The sequence below is a fragment of the Mustelus asterias genome, chromosome 3, assembly GCF_964213995.1.
Source record: "Mustelus asterias chromosome 3, sMusAst1.hap1.1, whole genome shotgun sequence".
Taxonomy (NCBI): Eukaryota; Metazoa; Chordata; class Chondrichthyes; order Carcharhiniformes; family Triakidae; genus Mustelus; species Mustelus asterias.
The window spans coordinates 284,246-303,196 of NC_135803.1; the positions used below are offsets into that span (position 1 = coordinate 284,246).

Consider the following 18,951-nt stretch of genomic DNA (forward strand, 5'->3'; position numbering starts at 1 on the left):
GAGCATCAAGACAGGCTAAAAAGATGTGTATCGTCTCCAGACAAGACAGCCAGTGAAACTCTGCAGGTCCACGCAACTGTGGGAGTTACAAATAGTGTGACATGAACCCAATATCCCAGTTGAGGCCGTCCTCGTGTGTGCGGAACTTGGCTATCAGTTTCTGCTCAGCGACTCTGCGCTGTCATGTGTCGCGAAGGCCGCCTTGGAGAACGCTTACCCAAATATCAGAGGCCGAATGCCCGTGACCACTGAAGTGCTCCCCAACAGGAAGAGAACAGTCTTGCCTGGTGATTGTCGAGCGGTGTTCATTCATCCATTGTCGCAGCGTCTGCATAGTTTCCCCAATGTACCATGCCTCGGGACATCCTTTCTTGCAGCGTATCAGGTAGACAACGTTGGCCGAATTGCAAGAGTATGTACTGTGTACCTGGTGGATGGTGTTCTCACGTGAGATGATGGCATCTGTGTCGATGATCCGGCTCGTCTTGCAGAGGTTGCTGTGGCAGGGTTGTGTGGTGTCGTGGTCACTGTTCTCCTGAAGGCTGGGTAGTTTGCTGCGGACAATGGTCTGTTTGAGGTTGTGCGGTTGTTTGAAGGCAAGAAGTGGGGGTGTGGGGATGGCCTTGGCGAGATGTTCGTCTTCATCAATGACATGTTGAAGGCTCCGGAGGAGATGCTGTAGCTTCTCCGCTCCGGGGAAGTACTGGACAACGAAGGGTACTCTGTCCACCGTGTCCCGTGTTTGTCTTCTGAGGAGGTCGGTGTGGTTTTTCGCTGTGGCGCGTTGGAACTGTTGATCAATGAGTCTAGCGCCATATCCTGTTCTTATGAGGGCATCTTTCAGCATCTGGAGGTGTCTGTTGCGATCCTCCTCATCCGAGCAGATCCTGTGTATATGGAGGGCTTGTCCGTAGGGGATGGCTTCTTTAACGTGTTTAGGGTGGAAGCTGGAGAAGTGGAGCATCGTGAGGTTATCCGTGGGCTTGCGGTACAGCGAGGTGCTGAGGTGACCGTCCTTAATGGAGATGCGTGTGTCCAAGAATGCAACCAATTCCGGAGAGTAGTCTATGGTGAGCCTGATGCTCTCTCCACTCACATTGTTTTGTTTCTTAAAGACTTGATTAGTTGTAAGTATTCGCATTCCAACCATTATTCATGTAAATTGAGTTTGTGTCTTTATATGCTCTGTTTGTGAACAGAATTCCCACTCACCTGAAGAAGGGGCTTGCAGCTCCGAAAGCTTGTGTGGCTTTTGCTACCAAATAAACCTGTTGGACTTTAACCTGGTGTTGTTAAACTTCTTACTGTGTTTACCCCAGTCCAACGCCGGCATCACCTTTTGGAACATCAGGGGCAATCTTACCATTGCTCCTCAAATGCTGATGGGTGGGGCAAGCTGGTAAGATCGTGAGAACACCGAGAAATCAGGCTCGCCCCCGATTTCTCGCCTCAGCGATTTTACCGGCACCATATCATATAATCATAGAATCCCCACAGTACAGAAAGAGGCCATTTGGCCCATCGAGTCTGCACCAACCGCAATTCCAACCAGGCCCTACCCCCGCAACCCTCATCTACCCTGCTAAAGCCCTTGACACTGGGGTCAATTTAGCATGGCCAATCAGCCTAACCCACACATCTTTGGATCTCTGGAGCATTCAGCCCATTTCCGACGCAAGGCTGAATAAGGTATTTAAATCCATTTAAATTCTATTTTTATAAGAACATAAGAACTCGGAGCAGAAATAGGCCATCTGGCCACTCGGACCTGTTCCGCCATTCAATAAGATCATGGCTGATCTTTTCGTGGACTCAGCTCCACTTACCCGCCCGCTCACCATAACCCTTAATTCCTTCACTGTTCAAAAATTTATCTATCCTTGCCTTAAAAACATTCAATGAGGTAGCCTCAACTGCTTCACTGGGCAGGGAATTTCACAGATTCACAACACTTTGGGTGAAGAAGTTCCTCCTCAACTCAGTCCTAAATCTGCTTCCCCTTATTTTGAGACTATGCCCCTAAGTTCTAGTTTCACCCGCCAGTGAAAACAACTTCCCTGCTTCTATCTTATCTATTCCCTTCATAATCTTATATGTTTCTATAAGATCTCCCCTCATTCTTCTGAATTCCAATAAATATAGCCCTAGTCTCTCAAAGAACAAAGAACAATACAGCACAGGAACAGGCCCTTCGGCCCTCCAAGCCCGTGCCGCTCCCTGGTCCAAACTAGACCATTCTTTTGTATCCCTCCATTCCCACTCCGTTCATGTGGCTATCTAGATAAGTCTTAAACGTTCCCAGTGTGTCCGCCTCCACCACCTTGCCCAGCAGCGCATTCCAGGCCCCCACCACCCTCGGAGTAAAATATGTCCTTCTGATATCTGTGTTAAACCTCCCCCCCCTTCACCTTGAACCTATGACCCCTCGTGAACGTCACCACCGACCTGGGGAAAAGCTTCCCACCGTTCACCCTATCTATGCCTTTCATAATTTTATACACCTCTATTAGGTCACCCCTCATCCTCCATCTTTCCAGGGAGAACAACCCCAGTTTACCCAATCTCTCCTCATAACTCAGCCCCTCCATACCAGGCAACATCCTGGTAAACCTCCTCTGTACTCTCTCCAAAGCCTCCACATCCTTCTGGTAGTGTGGTGACCAGAACTGGACGCAGTATTCCAAATGCGGCCAAACCAACGTTCTATACATCTGCAACATCAGACCCCAACTTTTATACTCTGTGCCCCGTCCTATAAAGGCAAGCATGCCATATGCCTTCTTCACCACCTTCTCCACCTGTGACGTCACCTTCAAGGATCTGTGGACTTGCACACCCAGGTCCCTCTGCGTATCTACACCCTTTATGGTTCTGCCATTTATCGTATAGCTCCTCCCTACATTACCCAGGTCCCTCTGCGTATCTACACCCTTTATGGTTCTGCCATTTATCGTATAGCTCCTCCCTACATTAGTTCTACCAAAATGCATCACTTCGCATTTATCAGGATTGAACTCCATCTGCCATTTCTTTGCCCAAATTTCCAGCCTATCTATATCCTTCTGTAGCCTCTGACAATGCTCCTCACTATCTGCAAGTCCTGCCAATTTTGTGTCGTCCGCAAACTTACTGATCACCCCAGTTACACTTTCTTCCAGATCGTTTATATAAATCACAAACAGCAGAGGTCCCAATACAGAGCCCTGTGGAACACCACTAGTCACAGGCCTCCAGCCGGAAAAAGACCCTTTCACTACCACCCTCTATCTTCTGTGACCAAGCCAGTTCTCCACCCATCTAGCCACCTCCCCCTTTATCCCATGAGATCCAACCTTTTTCACCAAACTACCATGAGGGACTTTGTCAAACGCTTTACTAAAGTCCATATTGACGACATCCATGGCCCTTCCCTAGTCAACCATTCTAGTCACTTCTTCAAAAAACTCCACCAGGTTAGTGAGGCATGACCTCCCTCTCACAAAACCATGCTGACTATCGTTAATGAGTTTATTCCTTTCTAAATGCGCATACATCCTATCTCTAAGAATCCTCTCCAACAACTTCCCTACCACGGACGTCAAGCTCACCGGCCTATAATTTCCCGGGTTATCCTTCCTACCCTTCTTAAATAACAGGACCACATTAGCTATCCTCTGGGACCTCACCTGTGAGAAGTTTAACAACACCAGGTTAAAACATCTTACTGTGTTTACCACAGTCCAACGCCGGCATCTCCACATCACCTCACCTGTGTCCAGTGATGAGAAAAATATTTGCATCAGAGGCCCAGCGATTTCATCTCTCGTCTCCCTGAGCAGCCTTGGATAGATTCCATCAGGCCCTGGGGATTTTTCAGTCTTTATATTCCCTAAAAAACCTAACATTTCCTCCCTTGTAATGGAGACTTTCTCTAACGGGTCAACACTCCCCTCCGAGACACTCCCAGTCAACACATCCCTCTCCTTTGTGAATACCGACGCAAAGTATTCATTTAGGATCTCCCCTACTTCTTTGGGCTCCAAGTATAATTCCCCACTTTTGTCCCAGAGAGTTCCGATTTTTTCCCTGACAACACTTTTGTTCCTAACGTATGAATAAAATGCCTTGGGATTCTCCTTAATCCTGTCTGCCAAGGACATTTCGTGACCCCTTTTTGCCCTTCTAATTCCTCGTTTGAGTTCTTTCCTATTTTCTTTGTATTCCTCCAGAGCTCCCTCTGTTTTTAGCTGCCTGGACCTAACGTACGCCTCTCTTTTCTTTTTGACCAATCCCTTAATTTCCCTGGTTATCCATGGTTCTCGAATCCTACCCTTCCTATCCTTCTTTTTTACAGGCACATGCCTATCCTGCAGCCCTAACAACTGTTCCTTAAAAGACTCCCACGTGCCAGATGTGGATTTACCCTCAAACAGCCTCTCTCAATCAACAGCTGCCAATTTCTGCCTAATCCCATAAAGTTAGCCTTCTCCCAATCCAACACCTTACCCTTGGGACACCACTCATCCTTTTCCATCACTATCCTAAAGCTAACAGAATTGTGGTCACTATTTGTCACATGTTCCCCTACCGAAACTTTGAAGACTTGACCGGGCTCATTCCCCAGTACTAGGTCCAGTATAGCCCCCTCTCTAGTCGGGCTATCTACATATTGTTCCAAAGAACCTTCCTGTACGCATTTTACAAATTCCTCCCCATTCAGACTCCCAGCCCTACACGATTTCCAGTCTATACCAGGGAAATTGAAGTCTCCCACGACAACAACCCTATTTTTCCTGCACCTATCCATTATCTCCTGACATATCCGTTCTTCCACTTCCCTTGGGCTGTTGGGGGGCCTGTAGTATACCCCCAACATAGTGACGACACCCTTCCTGTTTCTGAGCTCCACCCACACTGACTCATTACACGACCCCTCTGAATTATCCTCCCTCTGCACCGTTGTAATATGCTCTCTAACTAATACTGCTACTCCCCCACCTCTTTTGGCCCCTCCTCTGTCTCGCCTAAAACACTTGTACCCCGGAATAGTCAGTTGCCAGTCCTGTCCCTCTTTCAACCAAGTCTCTGTCACCGCAACCACATCCAAATTCCTCGTAAGCATTAAGGCCCTAAGTTCGTCTGTCTTACCTGCTACACTCCTTGCATTGAAGTAGATGCACTCCAGACATCCAGGCCCAGTGAGGTCATTATCCCCCAGAGTGCTCTTCTTCTTTGCCAGCCTTGTCCTGGCCCCAAGCTCATCCCCAGCCTCTACCCTTGTAGACCTAATTTTTTGATCCCCACCCCCCGCCATATTAGTTTAAACCCACCCGAACTGCACTCGCAAAACTCCCAGCCAGGATATTCGTGCCCTTCCAATTTAGTTGTGACCCATCCTTCTTGTACAGGTGCCATCCTCTCTTGAAAACTTCCCAGTGATCCAGGAATATGAAGCCCTCCCTCCTGGACCAGTCCTTTAGCCAAGCATTCAATTGTACTGTCTCCCTATTCCTAGCCTCACTGGCCCTAGGCATTGGGAGTAGCCCAGAGATTGCCACCCTGGAGGCCCTACATTTTAGCCTATTTCCCAACTCCCTGAATTGCTCTCGTAGGATCCCCCTGCTCTTCCTATCTACGTCATTTGCACCAATGTGTACAATGACATCCGTTTCTTTATCCTCCCCTTTTGATATGCCTCCTATCCGCTCGGAGACATCCAGTACCCCAGCACCAGGTAGGCAGACTACCATCCTGGAGTCCTGTTCGCACCCACAGAATCGCCTGTCCGTGCCTGTAACCGACGCGATTTGTTTTACTATTCTGATTTCACTGGCATGTGGCACTGGGAGCAATCATAAGATTACTAGCTTGTTTTATTTTTTCTTGCTCTCAGTTTTCCCCTTTCACAATCCAATTTTTCTTTGCCCCAATCTTTCATTTTCTGCAGCTGATTTGTATTAAATTCACTATTTGAGACTCTTCCAGTTCAGAATGCAACATTTAAACAGTCTCAGATTTTCTGTTGAGGGCATTGACTCACTCGCAGCAACTCCCAGTATAAAACTACAGAAAACTTAATTTACCGCAGGGCGGGTGTAACTGTAAATTCTGGCCCAAATTATTCAGATAATACTCAAGGTCCAACATTCTGTCAGCAAATCAAAAGTAGATTCTTCCAGTTCCTCAAAGCAGGCACAGAATTGTCAGTAAAAAGATAAACGGTCGCATTTCACCAAAAATCAAACTGTTATTCACTTAAAGGAAAAATGTTTGAAAAGTCACCAGTGCAACAATGGGAAAATATTTCAGCTGCTTTTATTCAGTTACAGAATGTGGGAGTCACTGGTGAGGCCAGCCTCTATTGTCCATCCTAGGCCTGGGTGGGATTGTGGTTGGTACAGACCTGATGGGCCGAATGGCCTCTTTCTGCACTGTAGGGATTCTAATTACTCGCGGGTCGTCGTGGTCTGTGTGATGTAGGTACACCCACAGTGCTGTTAGTGAGGGATTTTGACCCAGTGACAGTGCGGGAATCATAGAATCCTACAGTGCAGAAAGAGGCCATTCAGCCCATCAAATCTGCTCTGCCAACAATCCCACCCAGGTCCTATCCCCTTAACCCCACATATTTAACCCTAATTCCTCTGACACCAAGGGGAAATTTAGTATGACCAATCCATCTAACCTGCATATCTTTGGATTGTGGGAGGAAACCGGAGCACCCGGAGGAACCCACACAGATACGGGGAGAATGTGCAGACTCCGCACAGACAGTGACCCAAGCCGGGAATCGAACCCGGGTCCCTGGCGCTGTGAGGCAGCAGTGCTAACCATTGTGCCACCCTATGGGAATGGGATATATTTCCCAGTCAGGATGGTGAGGGCAAAGCAAATTCCTAGGATGCTGGAACCTGAAATCCAAAGAGGAAAGGCTGGAAAATCCCAGCGGGTCTGGAAGGAGCTGAGAATGGGGAGGGACTGGAAAGAGCAAACCCAGCAGCTCGGAACCGAGAATTGGATTCAATGGAATTGGAGTTTTGAAGCGAGGCGCTGGATAAAGATTTTCCCTTTGCAACTTTAATAAAAATTAATCATTTTAAACATGAACAAATCCCGAAAATTCCGGTTTAAATTCTCACTAAAACTTTGCTGCGGTTTCCCGGGATTGGAGAAAACTTCAGGAGAAAAGCAGAGAATTCAGAGAAAAACCCGGAGTTACTGACCTTCCAGGAGAGGAGCCGGAGAGGGAGGCTGGAGCCCCGGGGACGGGGAGGCTGGAGCCCCGGGGACGGGGAGGCTGGAGCTCCGGGGACGGGGAGGCTGGAGCCCCGGGGACGGGAGCCGGATTCTCGGAGTCGCTGCTGGAAGTTTCCGGAATGAGTGAGCAGCAGAGATCAGTCCCGATCCCGCTCCTCCCCCCGGAACAATCAATAAAACCCCACCCAACAGACAGAAACTGCTCACAACAGCCCAGACTCTGCCCAGACACTCCCTGCCTGACAACCCAGTCCAGACACTCCCTGTCTGACAGCCCAGACAGTCCCAGTCTGACAGCTCAGACCCTCCCAGCCCAGACAGTTCCAGCCCAGACTCTCCCTGACTGACAGCCCAGACACTCCCAGCCCAGACAGTCTCTGTCTGACAACCCAAACAGTCCCTGTCTGATAGCCCAGACACTCCCAGCCCAGACTCAGTCTGACAGCCCAGACACTCCAGTCCAGTCTCTGTCAGACAGCACACACACTCCCAGCCCAGACAGTCCCAGCCCAGACGCTCCCTGACTGACAGCCCAGACACTCCCAGCCCAGACAGTCTCTGTCTGACAACCCAAACAGTCCCTGTCTGATAGCCCAGACACTCCCAGCCCAGACTCAGTCTGACAGCCCAGACTCTACCAGCCCAGACACTCCCAGCCCAGACTCTGCCAGCTCAGACACTCCCTGTCTGACAGTGCAGACACTCCCAGCCCAGACACACCCTGCCACCCAGACAGTCCCAGCCCAGACTCTGCCAGCCCAGACACTCCCTGTCTGGCAGTCCAGACAGTCCCAGTCTGACAGCCCAGACAGTCCCAGCCCAGACACTCCCAGTCTCTGCTCAGACACTCCCAGCCCAGACACTCCCTGTCTGACAGCCCAGACACTCCCTGTCTCTGCTCAGTCTCAGTCTGACAGCCCAGACAGTCCCAGTCTCCATTCTCACTCTGATCTGAAATATGTCGCTTCAGTTTAAAACACAACACTGATGATGTTCATGCAGATTGGGGTCAGAAGCTGCTCTTCTTGCTGGCGTGGGGCAGAGGGTCACAATGGTCACTCACACCCTCTTCTGTCTGACCTTTAGCCTGACCTGTGCCCCTCGCTGGGGTGACCACACACACACACACACACAGGCATTGCCACGTCGGAGAGAGGGAGCAGAAAGGAAAGTGCATCCCACTCCATTGTTCCAGACGGCCAGGACTATTCTCCTTTGGGGAACTACCAGTTCTCACTGTTGACTGATTTGTGGCTGACAGCAATGGTTTTTTTCAAGGCAGGCATAGAATCCCTACAGTGCAGAAGAGGCTATTCGGCCATCGAGTCAACACCGACTCTGAGAGAGTATCTTACCTACGCCCTAGCCCTATAACCCCACACATTCACCATGGCCAATTCATCTAATCTACATGTCTTTAGGACTGTGGGAGGAAATCGGAGCATAGAACATAGAACATAGAACATTACAGCACAGAACAGGCCCTTCGGCCCACGATGTTGTGCCGACCTTCATCTGAAACCAAGATCAAGCTATCCCACTCCCTACCATCCTGGTGTGCTCCATGTGCCTATCCAATAACCGCTTAAATGTTCCTAAAGTGTCTGACTCCACTATCACTGCAGGCAGTCCATTCCACACCCCAACCACTCTCTGCGTGAAGAACCTACCTCTGATATCCTTCCTATATCTCCCACCATGAACCCTATAGTTATGCCCCCTTGTAATAGCTCCATCCACCCGAGGAAATAGTCTTTGAACGTTCACTCGATCTATCCCCTTCATCATTTTATGAACCTCTATTAAGTCTCCCCTCAATCTCCTCCGCTCCAGAGAGAACAGCCCCAGCTCCCTCAACCTTTCCTCATAAGACCGACACTCCAAACCAGGCAGCATCCTGGTAAATCTCCTCTGCACTCTTTCCAGCGCTTCCACATCCTTCTTATACTGAGGTGACCAGAACTGCACGCAATATTCCAAATGCGGTCTCACCAAGGTCCTGTACAGTTGCAGCATAACCCCACGGCTCTTAAACTCCAACCCCCTGTTAATAAAAGCTAACACACTATATGCCTTCTTCACAGCTCTATCCACTTGAGTGGCAACCTTTAGAGATCTGTGGATATGGACCCCAAGATCTCTCTGTTCCTCCACAGTCTTCAGAACCCTACCTTTGACCCTGTAATCCACATTTAAATTAGTCCTACCAAAATGAATCACCTCACATTTATCAGGGTTAAACTCCATTTGCCATTTTTCAGCCCAGCTTTGCATCCTATCTATGTCTCTTTGCAGCCTCCAACAGCCCTCCACCTCATCCACTACTCCACCAATCTTGGTGTCATCAGCAAATTTACTGATCCACCCTTCAGCCCCCTCCTCTAAGTCATTAATAAAAATCACAAAGAGCAGAGGACCAAGCACCGATCCCTGCGGCACTCCGCTAGCAACCTGCCTCCAGTCCGAAAATTTTCCATCCACCACCACCCTCTGTCTTCGATCAGATAGCCAGTTACCTATCCAATCGGCCAACTTTCCCTCTATCCCACACCTCCTTACTTTCATCATAAGCCGACCATGGGGGACCTTATCAAACGCCTTACTAAAATCCATGTATATGACATCAACCGCCCTACCTTCATCAACACACCTAGTTACCTCCTCAAAAAATTCTATCAAATTTGTGAGGCACGATTTGCCCTTCACAAATCCGTGCTGACTATCCCGGATTAATCCGCATCTTTCTAAATGGTCGTAAATCCCATCCCTAAGGACCTTTTCCATCAATTTACCAACCACCGAAGTCAGACTAACCGGTCTATAATTACCAGGGTCATTTCTATTCCCTTTCTTAAACAGAGGAACAACATTTGCCACTCTCCAGTCCTCTGGCACCATCCCCGTGGACAGCGAGGACCCAAAGATCAAAGCCAAAGGCTCTGCAATCTCATCCCTCGCCTCCCAAAGAATCCTAGGATACATTTCATCAGGCCCAGGGGACTTATCGACCTTCAGTTTATTCAAAACTGCCAAGACATCCTCCCTCCGAACATCTATTTCCTCCAGCCTATTAGCCTGTAACACCTTCTCTTCCTGAAAAACATGGCCCCTCTCCTTGGTGAACACTGAAGAAAAGTATTCATTCATCACCTCGCCTATCTCTACTGATTCCATACACAAGTTCCCACCACTGTCCTTGACCGGCCCTAACCTCACCCTGGTCATTCTTTTATTCCTCACATAAGAGTAAAAAGCCTTGGGGTTTTCCTTGATCCGACCCGCCAAGGACTTCTCATGTCCCCTCCTAGCTCTCCTCAGCCCCTTTTTCAGCTCATTCCTTGCTAACTTGTAACCCTCAATCGAGCCATCTGAACCTTGTTTCCTCATCCCTACATAAGCTTCCCTCTTCCTTTTCACAAGACATTCCACCTCTTTTGTGAACCACGGTTCCCTCACTCGGCCATTTCCTCCCTGCCTGACAGGGACATACCTATCAAGGACACCCAGTATTTGTTCCTTGAAAAAGTTCCACTTTTCATCAGTGCCTTTCCCTGACAGTTTCTGTTCCCATCTTATGCCCCCTAATTCTTGCTTAATCGCATCATAATTACCTCTCCCCCAATTGTAAGCCTTGCCCTGCCGTCCGCCCTATCCCTCTCCATTGCAATAACAAAAGACACCGAATTGTGGTCACTATCTCCAAAGTTCTCTCCCACAACCAAATCTAACACTTGGCCCGGTTCATTTCCCAGTACCAAATCCAATGTGGCCTCACCCCTTGTCGGCCTATCCACATATTGTGTCAGGAAACCCTCCTGCACACACTGCACAAAAAGTGCCCCATCCAAACTATTTGACCTACAAAGGTTCCAATCAATATTTGGAAAGTTAAAGTCCCCCATGACAACTACCCTGTGACCCCCACACGTATCCATAATCTGCTTAGCAATTTCTTCCTCCACATCTCTATTACTATTTGGGGGCCTATAGTAAACTCCTAGCAACGTGACCGTTCCTTTCCTGTTTCTAACTGCAGCCCATATTACCTCAGTGTGCATATCCCCCTCAAAGTGCTTTTCCGCAGCCGTTAAACTATCCTTGATTAACAATGCTACTCCTCCACCTCTTTTACCAGCTTCCCTACACTTACTGAAACATCTATACCCCGGAACGTCCAACAACCATTCCTGTCCTTGTTCTACCCACGTCTCCGTAATGGCCACAACATCGTAGTCCCAAGTAGCAATCCACGCCCCAAGTTCATCCACCTTGTTCCGGATGCTCCTTGCATTGAAGTAGACACACTTCAACCCATCTTCCTGTCTACCGGTACCCACCCTTGACCTTGATACCTTCCCCAATATCTCACCACCCTCAACACTGACTTCCGGACTACAACTCCTTTTCCCACTCCCCTGACAAATTAGTTTAAATCCCCCTGAAGAGCCGTAGCAAATTTCCCTCCCAGGATATTGGTGCCCCTCTGGTTCAGGTGCACCCCGTCCTGTTTGTAGAGGTCCCACCTTCCCCAGAACGTGTTCCAATTATCCACGTATCTGAAACCTTCCCTCCTGCACCATCCCTGCAACCACATGTTTAAGTGCACTCTCTCCCTGTTCCTCAACTCGCTATCACGTGGCACCGGTAGCGTACCAGAGATGACCACATGTTTTGTCTTTGCTCTCAGCTTCCAGCCCAGCTCCCGAAATTCCTGTTTTAAATCCCCGTCCCTTCTCTTACCTATGTCGTTGGTACCAATGTGTACCACGACTTGTGACTGTTTCCCCTCCCCCTTAAGAATCCGGAAAACACGGTCCGAGACGTCACGGACCCTGGCATCCGGTAGGCAACAAACCATCCTCGAGTCTCTTTTGCTGCCACAGAACCTCCTATCTATCCCTCTAACTAACGAGTCCCCAATAACTATTGCCCTCCCGCTCTCCTCCTTACCCTCCTGAGCCACAGGGACGGACTCAGTGCCGGAGATCCTCTCACTGCGGCTCACCACTGGTATGTCGTCCCCCTCAACCGTATCCAAAGCGGAATACTTATTGCTAAGGGGAACGACCACAGGGGATCCCTGCACCGACTGCTTCTTCCCAGCCCCTCTCACCGTCACCCATCTATTTTCATTCCTCGGAGTAACTGTATCCCTGAAGCTTCTGTCTATGGCCATCTCTGCATCCCTAATGATCCTAAGTTCCTCCAACTCCAGCTCCAGTTCCCTAACACTTGGGGGAAACCCACGCAGACACGGGGAGAATGTGCAAACTCCACACAGACAGTGACCCAAACCAGGAATCAAACCCAGGTCCCTGGAGCTGTGAGGCATTAGTGCTAACCACTGTGCCACCATGCTGCCCTCAATGTCAATACTCAGTTTAATGGTAGGGCCTCAGGGAGAGTTTAGAACAAAGAGATCTAGGGGTACTGGTTCATAGCTCCTTGAAAGCGGAGTCACAGGTGGACAGGGTGGTGAAGAAGGCATTGAGCATGCTTGGTTTCATTGGTTCGAACATTGAATACAAGACATTCAGATCTTCATTGAGTGAGAGTCAGAGCAAAACTAAACACGACAATTAGCAGGGACAGAAATACCACATTGATACAATTGATAATTAGGTTAAATATTTATTTGACACAACTATTTTCTTCAAACAGTCTGAGATTTCGTATGTCTAAATGGTTAAATTTAACAGTGGATATATGAACTGCGACCTGGGGATTCACAAACACCAATTCTTGAAGATGCCAAGATTAAGGTGTTAAAAAGGTTATGGAATATTTGAATCAAAGCACAAAGTACAAACCAAGGACATTATCGTAAATACTGGTTCAAGCTGCAGTATGGTGTTCAATTCCGAGCACCACATTTTAGGAATGGGATTGATGAGAATGTTTTCAGGGATTTGGGATTTCCGTTATTTGGCGAGATTGGAAAAGTTAGGATTGCTCTCCGCCGAACAAAGGTGATGAGATTTGATAGAAGTGTTAAACATTTTGAAGGGTTTTGATGGGGTAAATAAGGAAATAACTGGTTGAGGGGCCAATAATAAAAGGGTGTGAATTTAAGGTAATTGGCAAAAGAATCAGATGGGAGGTGAGAATATCTTTGACACAGTGAGCTATTATGATTTGGAATGTGCTGTCTGAAAGGGAGGTGCCAGTTGGTTCGGTAATAATTTTCAAAGGGAATTAGAGAATGGAATTGTCTGGATAACTGTTAAATGGAACTAGCAGAGAAGTAAATTCCTCCTTCAGTGCTGGAAGCATCTGTCGATTCTTCTATATCGATCTGGCTTATGGAAGTCTGGGGCTCTTTCAGCAGGTACGTGTTGGCATTTAAAGCTGCACCATCCCTCTCGCCATACGTGGGAGCCCAATAATAATTCATCTGCAGCCCGTGAGCAAGTTCAGCCAGGTAAACCCGCCCATCAATCCAGTACGGGCTGATGTCTGTTCTCTTCTCTTTCAAACGTCCAGTCTTTAATAGATTTGCAAAATCCTGAAATATTAAATGAGCCGAATTAAAGGCCAAGAATCTACAGAATTTCCATTCAGCTGCTGCTCCCAAATAAAGTATTTCTAATTTGCCGTGCTCCTGTTGTGGGAAAATTACCACCGGAGTCAGACTGGAGGTTCAACAATACAGCTTTATTTCGGACACAAAGCTTCAAGGGAGAAAGCACTGGTACTCCGCAGTACTTGGCAGTTACCTTCTCACTAATACAATAGCAGTTGAGCATTTTTATACTTTTCATACAATGGATAGTCCGGACATTAGCCATTTAACACATCGTTACAGTTGAGTAGACAGATTATGGTGATCGATAGTTAACACATCGTTACAATCAGACAGATATAGACATGGGCATTTAACATCGCATTGTTTCATAGAATGGATACATTTCCTCTATCAATGACTAGTTTCGGTCTATGGTTTTGCTGCATTTATGTATTTGTGTTCCCATCTATGGCTAATCTCTTTATCAGACCTTATTGTCCTGGGTCTGTTCTTATCTTTAAAGTGCCTCAAGCTCTTACTGGCTTCCTGCAGTATTTGTTCCCTGCATGTTTAACTTTAAATAACTGTCTCTGCTGCATGTTTTAATTTTAAGTAGCTGTCTGTGCTAAAAGTCAGTGCCTGCTTAATGTCTCTTTCCAGGCAACCATTTTGTGTGTCAGGTACCCATCTTTGTGATTTTTCCCACTACACTCCTTTAGAGTTGATGTAATCAAATTAATTAATACTCATTAAAGGATATGAAATTCTGACAACACCAGGTTAAAGTACAACAGGTTTATTTGGAACCACGAGCTTTCAGAGCGCTGCCTCTTCATCAGGTGATCCTCCGGCATCTCCACATTATGAAATTCTGGGTTCTGCCCAAGCCCTTTGACACAAACTGATCAGTCTCTTCATGTCTTGGATGTGATGACCCTCCAGAGGTAAGCCACGAGGACCAGATCGCCTGCACGGAGACAGGCTCAGGGGTCCGGAAGGGAAAGAAGGGGTTTAGGAGAGCGATAGTGGTGGGGGACGCAATGGTTAGAGGCACGGACAGGCGGTTCTGTGGGAGTGAACGAGAATCCAGGATGGTAGTCTGCCTCCCTGGTGCCGGGGTACTGGATGTCTCCGAGGGGGTAGGAAGCATATTAAAAAAGGAAGGTAGTCAAACGGACGTAATTATACACATTGGTGAAAATGATGCAGGTAGGAAGAGCAGGGGGGTCATACGAGAGAAATTCAGGGAGATGGGTGCTAGGCTAAAAAGTAAGGCCTCCAGGGTAGCAATCTCTGGACTGCTCCCGGTGTCTAGTGCAAGTGAGGCTAGGAACAAGGAGATTCTACAGTTGAACGCATGGCTAAAGGACTGGTGCAAGAGGGAGGATTTCAAATTCATAGATAACTGGGAAGTCTTCAAGTCAGGATGGCAACTGTACAGAAAGGATGGGTTACACCTTAACTGGAAGGGAGCAAATATCCTGGCTGGAAGTTTTGCTGGAGTGTTTCGGCAGGATTTAAACTAGTGTAGCAGGGGGGTGGGGAACAAAACAGTAGGTCAGTAAGTACTGCGGCTGGGGTTGAGCTGGGGGACAGGCCAAGGCTAGCTAAGAAGAGGAGCACTCTGGAGGAGGATGACCTGAGTGAGCATGGAGGTCTGGAGAGCATCTGCTTCAAGGCGAGGAGCGTAACGGGTAAAACAGACGAACTTAGGGCCTTAAAGCTTACGCGGAATTTGGATGTGGTTGCGGTGACGGAGACTTGGTTAAAAGAAGGACAAGACTGGCAGCTGAATATTCCGGGGTATAAGCATTTTAGGCGAGACAGAGGAGGGGCTACAAATGGTGGGGGGGTAGCAATATTAGTTCGGGAGCATATTACCATGGTGCAGAGGGTAGACAACTTAGAGGGGTCATGTCACTGTGGGTGGAACTCAGAAACAGGAAGGGTGCAGTCACTATGCTGGGGGGGTACTACAGACCACCCAACAGCCCACGGGAAGTGGAGGAAAGGATATGTCAGGAGATTCTGGATAGGTGCAGAAAAAATAGGGGGGACTTTAATTTCCCTGGTATAGACTGGAAAGTGCTTAGAGCTGGGGTTCCGGACAGGGAGGAATTTGTAAAATGCATACTGGAAGGTTCTTTGGAATAGTATGTAGATAGCCCGACTAGAGAGGGGGCTATACTGGACCTAGTTCTGGGAAATGAACCCGGTCACGTCGTCAAAGTTTCGGTAGGGAAACATGTGGCAAATAGTGACCACAACTCTGTTAACTTTAGGATAGTAATGGACAAGGATGAGTGCTGTCCTACGGGCAGGGTGCAAAATTGGGGGAAGGCTAACTATAGCCGGATGAGGCAGGAATTGGTGGACGTTCATTGGGAGAGGATGTTCGAGGGTAAGTCCACATCTGGCATGTGGGAGTCTTTTAAGGAACAATTGATAAGGCTGCAGGATAGGCATGTGCCTGTAAAAAGGAAAGATAGGAAAGGTAGGATTCGAGAGCCGTGGATAACCAGGGAAATTGAGGATCTGGATAAAATATAGTAAATTGGAATATTATTTAAATGGAGAAAAATTACATCGTGCGACTGTGCAGAGGGACCTGGGGGTCCTTGTGCACGAATCGCAAAAACTCAGTCTGCAGGTGCAGCAGGTGATCAAGAAGGCAAATGGAATGTTGGCCTTTTTCGCGAGGGGGATAGAATATAAAAGCAGGGAGGTCTTGCTGCAACTGTACAAGGCACTGGTGAGGCCGCAACTGGAGTACTGTGTGCAGTTTTGGTCCCCTTATTTGCGAAAGGATATATTGGCCTTGGAGGGAGTGCAGAAAAGGTTCACCAGGTTGATACCGGAGATGAGGGGTGTAGTTTATGAGGAGAGATTAAACAGATTGGGTCTGTACTCGTTGGAGTTTAGAAGGATGAGGGGTGATCTTATAGAGACATATAAGATAATGAAGGGGCTGGATAGGGTAGAGGTGGAGAGATTCTTTCCACTTAGAAGGGAAACCAGAACTAGAGGGCACAGCCTCAAAATAAGGGGGGGCCGGTTCAGAACAGAGTTGAGGGGGAACTTCTTCTCTCAGAGGGTAGTGAATCTCTGGAATTCTCTGCCCATTGAAGTGGTGGAGGCTTCCTCGCTGAATATGTTTAAATCATGGGTAGATAGTTTTCTGATCGATAAGGGAATTAGGGGATATGGGGAGCAGGCGGGTAAGTGGAACTGATTCGCTTCAGATCAGCCATGATCTTGTTGAATGGCGGGGCAGGCTCGAAGGGCCAGATGGCCTACTCCTGCTCCTATTTCTTATGTTCTTATGTTCTTATGTTCTTAAATGAAAAGGGAGGCGTACGTTAAGTCCAGGCAACTGAAAACTGATGGAGCTCTGGAGGAATACAGAGAGAGTAGGAAAGATCTCAAACGGGGAGTTAGAAGGGCAAAAAGAGGTCATGAGATGTTCTTGGCAGGCAGGATTAAGGAGAATCCTAAGGCATTCTATTCATACATTAGGAACAAAAGAGTTGTCAGGGAGAAAATCGGACCTCTCAGGGACAAAGGAGGGGAACTATGCTTCGAACCCAAGGGAATAGGGGAGATCCTAAATGAATACTTCGCATCGGTATTCACGAAGGAGAGGGACGTGTTAACCGGGAGTGTCTCGGAGGGAGGTGTTGACCCGCTAGAGAAAATCTCCATTACAAGAGAGGAAGTGTTAGGTTTTTTAGGGAACATTAAAACTGACAAAGCCCCAGGGCCTGATGGCATCTATCCTAGACTGCTCAGGGAGACGAGAGATGAAATTGCTGGGCCTCTGACAGAAATCTTTGTCGCTTCTTTGGACACAGGTGAGGTCCCTGAGGATTGGAGGATAGCGAATGTGGTCCTGTTGTTTAAGAAGGGTAGCAGGGATAACCCAGGAAATTATAGGCCTGTGAGCTTGACGTCCGTGGTAGGGAAGTTGTTGGAGAGGATTCTTAGAGACAGGATGTATGTGCATTTAGAACGGAACAATCTCATTAGTGACAGACAGCATGGTTTTGTAAGAGGGAGGTCGTGCCTTACAAATTTGGTGGAGTTTTTTGAGCAAGTGACAAAAACGGTTGATGAAGGAAGGGCCGTGGATGTCGTCTATATGGATTTCAGTAAGGCATTTGACAAAGTCCCACATGGCAGGTTGGTTAAAAAGGTTAAGGCTCATGGGATCCAAGGAGAAGTGGCTGGATGGGTGGAGAACTGGCTTGGCCATAGGAGACAGAGGGTAGCGGTCGAAGGGTCTTTTTCCGGCTGGAGGTCTGTGACCAGTGGTGTTCCGCAGGGCTCTGTACTGGGACCTCTGCTATTTGTGATATATATAAATGATTTGGAAGAAGGTGTAACAGGTGTTATCAGCAAGTTTGCGGATGACAAAAAGATGGCTAGACTTGCGGATAGCGATGAGCATTGTCGGGCAATACAGCAGGATATAGATAGGCTGAAAAATTGGGCGGAGAGGTGGCAGATGGAATTTAATCCAGATAAATGCGAAGTGATGCATTTTGGAAGAAATAATGTAGGGAGGAGTTATACAATAAATGGCAGAGCCATCAAGAGTATAGAAACACAGAGGGACCTAGGTGTGCAAGTCCACAAATCCTTGAAGGTGGCAACACAGGTGGAGAAGGTGGAGAAGAAGGCATATGGTATGATTGCCTTTATAGGATGGGGTATAGAGTATAAAAGCTGGAGTCTGATGTTGCAGCTGTATAAAACGCTGGTCAGGCCACAGAGTGCAGAGAAGGTTTACCAGGATGTTGCCTGGTATGGAGGGTCTTAGCTATGAGGAGAGATTGGGTAAACTGGGCTTGTTCTCCCTGGAAAGACGGAGATTGAGGGGAGATCTAATAGAGGTGTACAAGATTATGAAAGGGATAGATAGGGTGAATGGTGGGAAGCTTTTTCCCAGATCAGAAGTGACGATCACGCGGGGTCACGGGCTCAAGGTGAGAGGGGTGAAGTATAACTCAGGTATTAGAGTTTTTTACACAGAGGGTGGTTGGGGCCTGGAATGCGCTGCCAAGTAGGGTGGTGGAGGCAGACACGCTGACATTGTTTAAGACTTACCTAGATAGTCACATGAGCAGCCTGGGAATGGAGGGATACAAATGATTGATCTAGTTGGACCAAGGAGCGGCACAGGCTTGGAGGGCCGAAGGGCCTGTTTCCTG

At 48.0% G+C, this 18,951-nt stretch overlaps 2 protein-coding genes across 3 annotated transcripts in view; both read right to left on the reverse strand.

Moving 5' to 3' along the window:
- The window catches only part of LOC144482556 (leucine-rich repeat-containing protein 31-like), a 120,286-nt gene extending 112,903 nt beyond the window's left edge, over positions 1 to 7,383 (reverse strand). The window contains exon 1 of one of the 2 annotated variants that reach the window (XM_078201519.1): positions 7,203 to 7,383. The gene's annotated coding sequence lies outside the window, so the exon portion shown is untranslated. The other variant, XM_078201520.1, reaches the window with a different exon arrangement.
- Positions 7,384 to 13,459: 6,076 nt separating this feature from the next.
- The window catches only part of lrrc34 (leucine rich repeat containing 34), an 89,931-nt gene continuing 84,439 nt past the window's right edge, over positions 13,460 to 18,951 (reverse strand). Inside the window, exon 7 of the mRNA XM_078203762.1 lies at positions 13,460 to 13,741. Coding sequence (XP_078059888.1) covers positions 13,460 to 13,741 — 282 coding nt within the window. The remainder of the gene's footprint in view (positions 13,742 to 18,951) is intronic.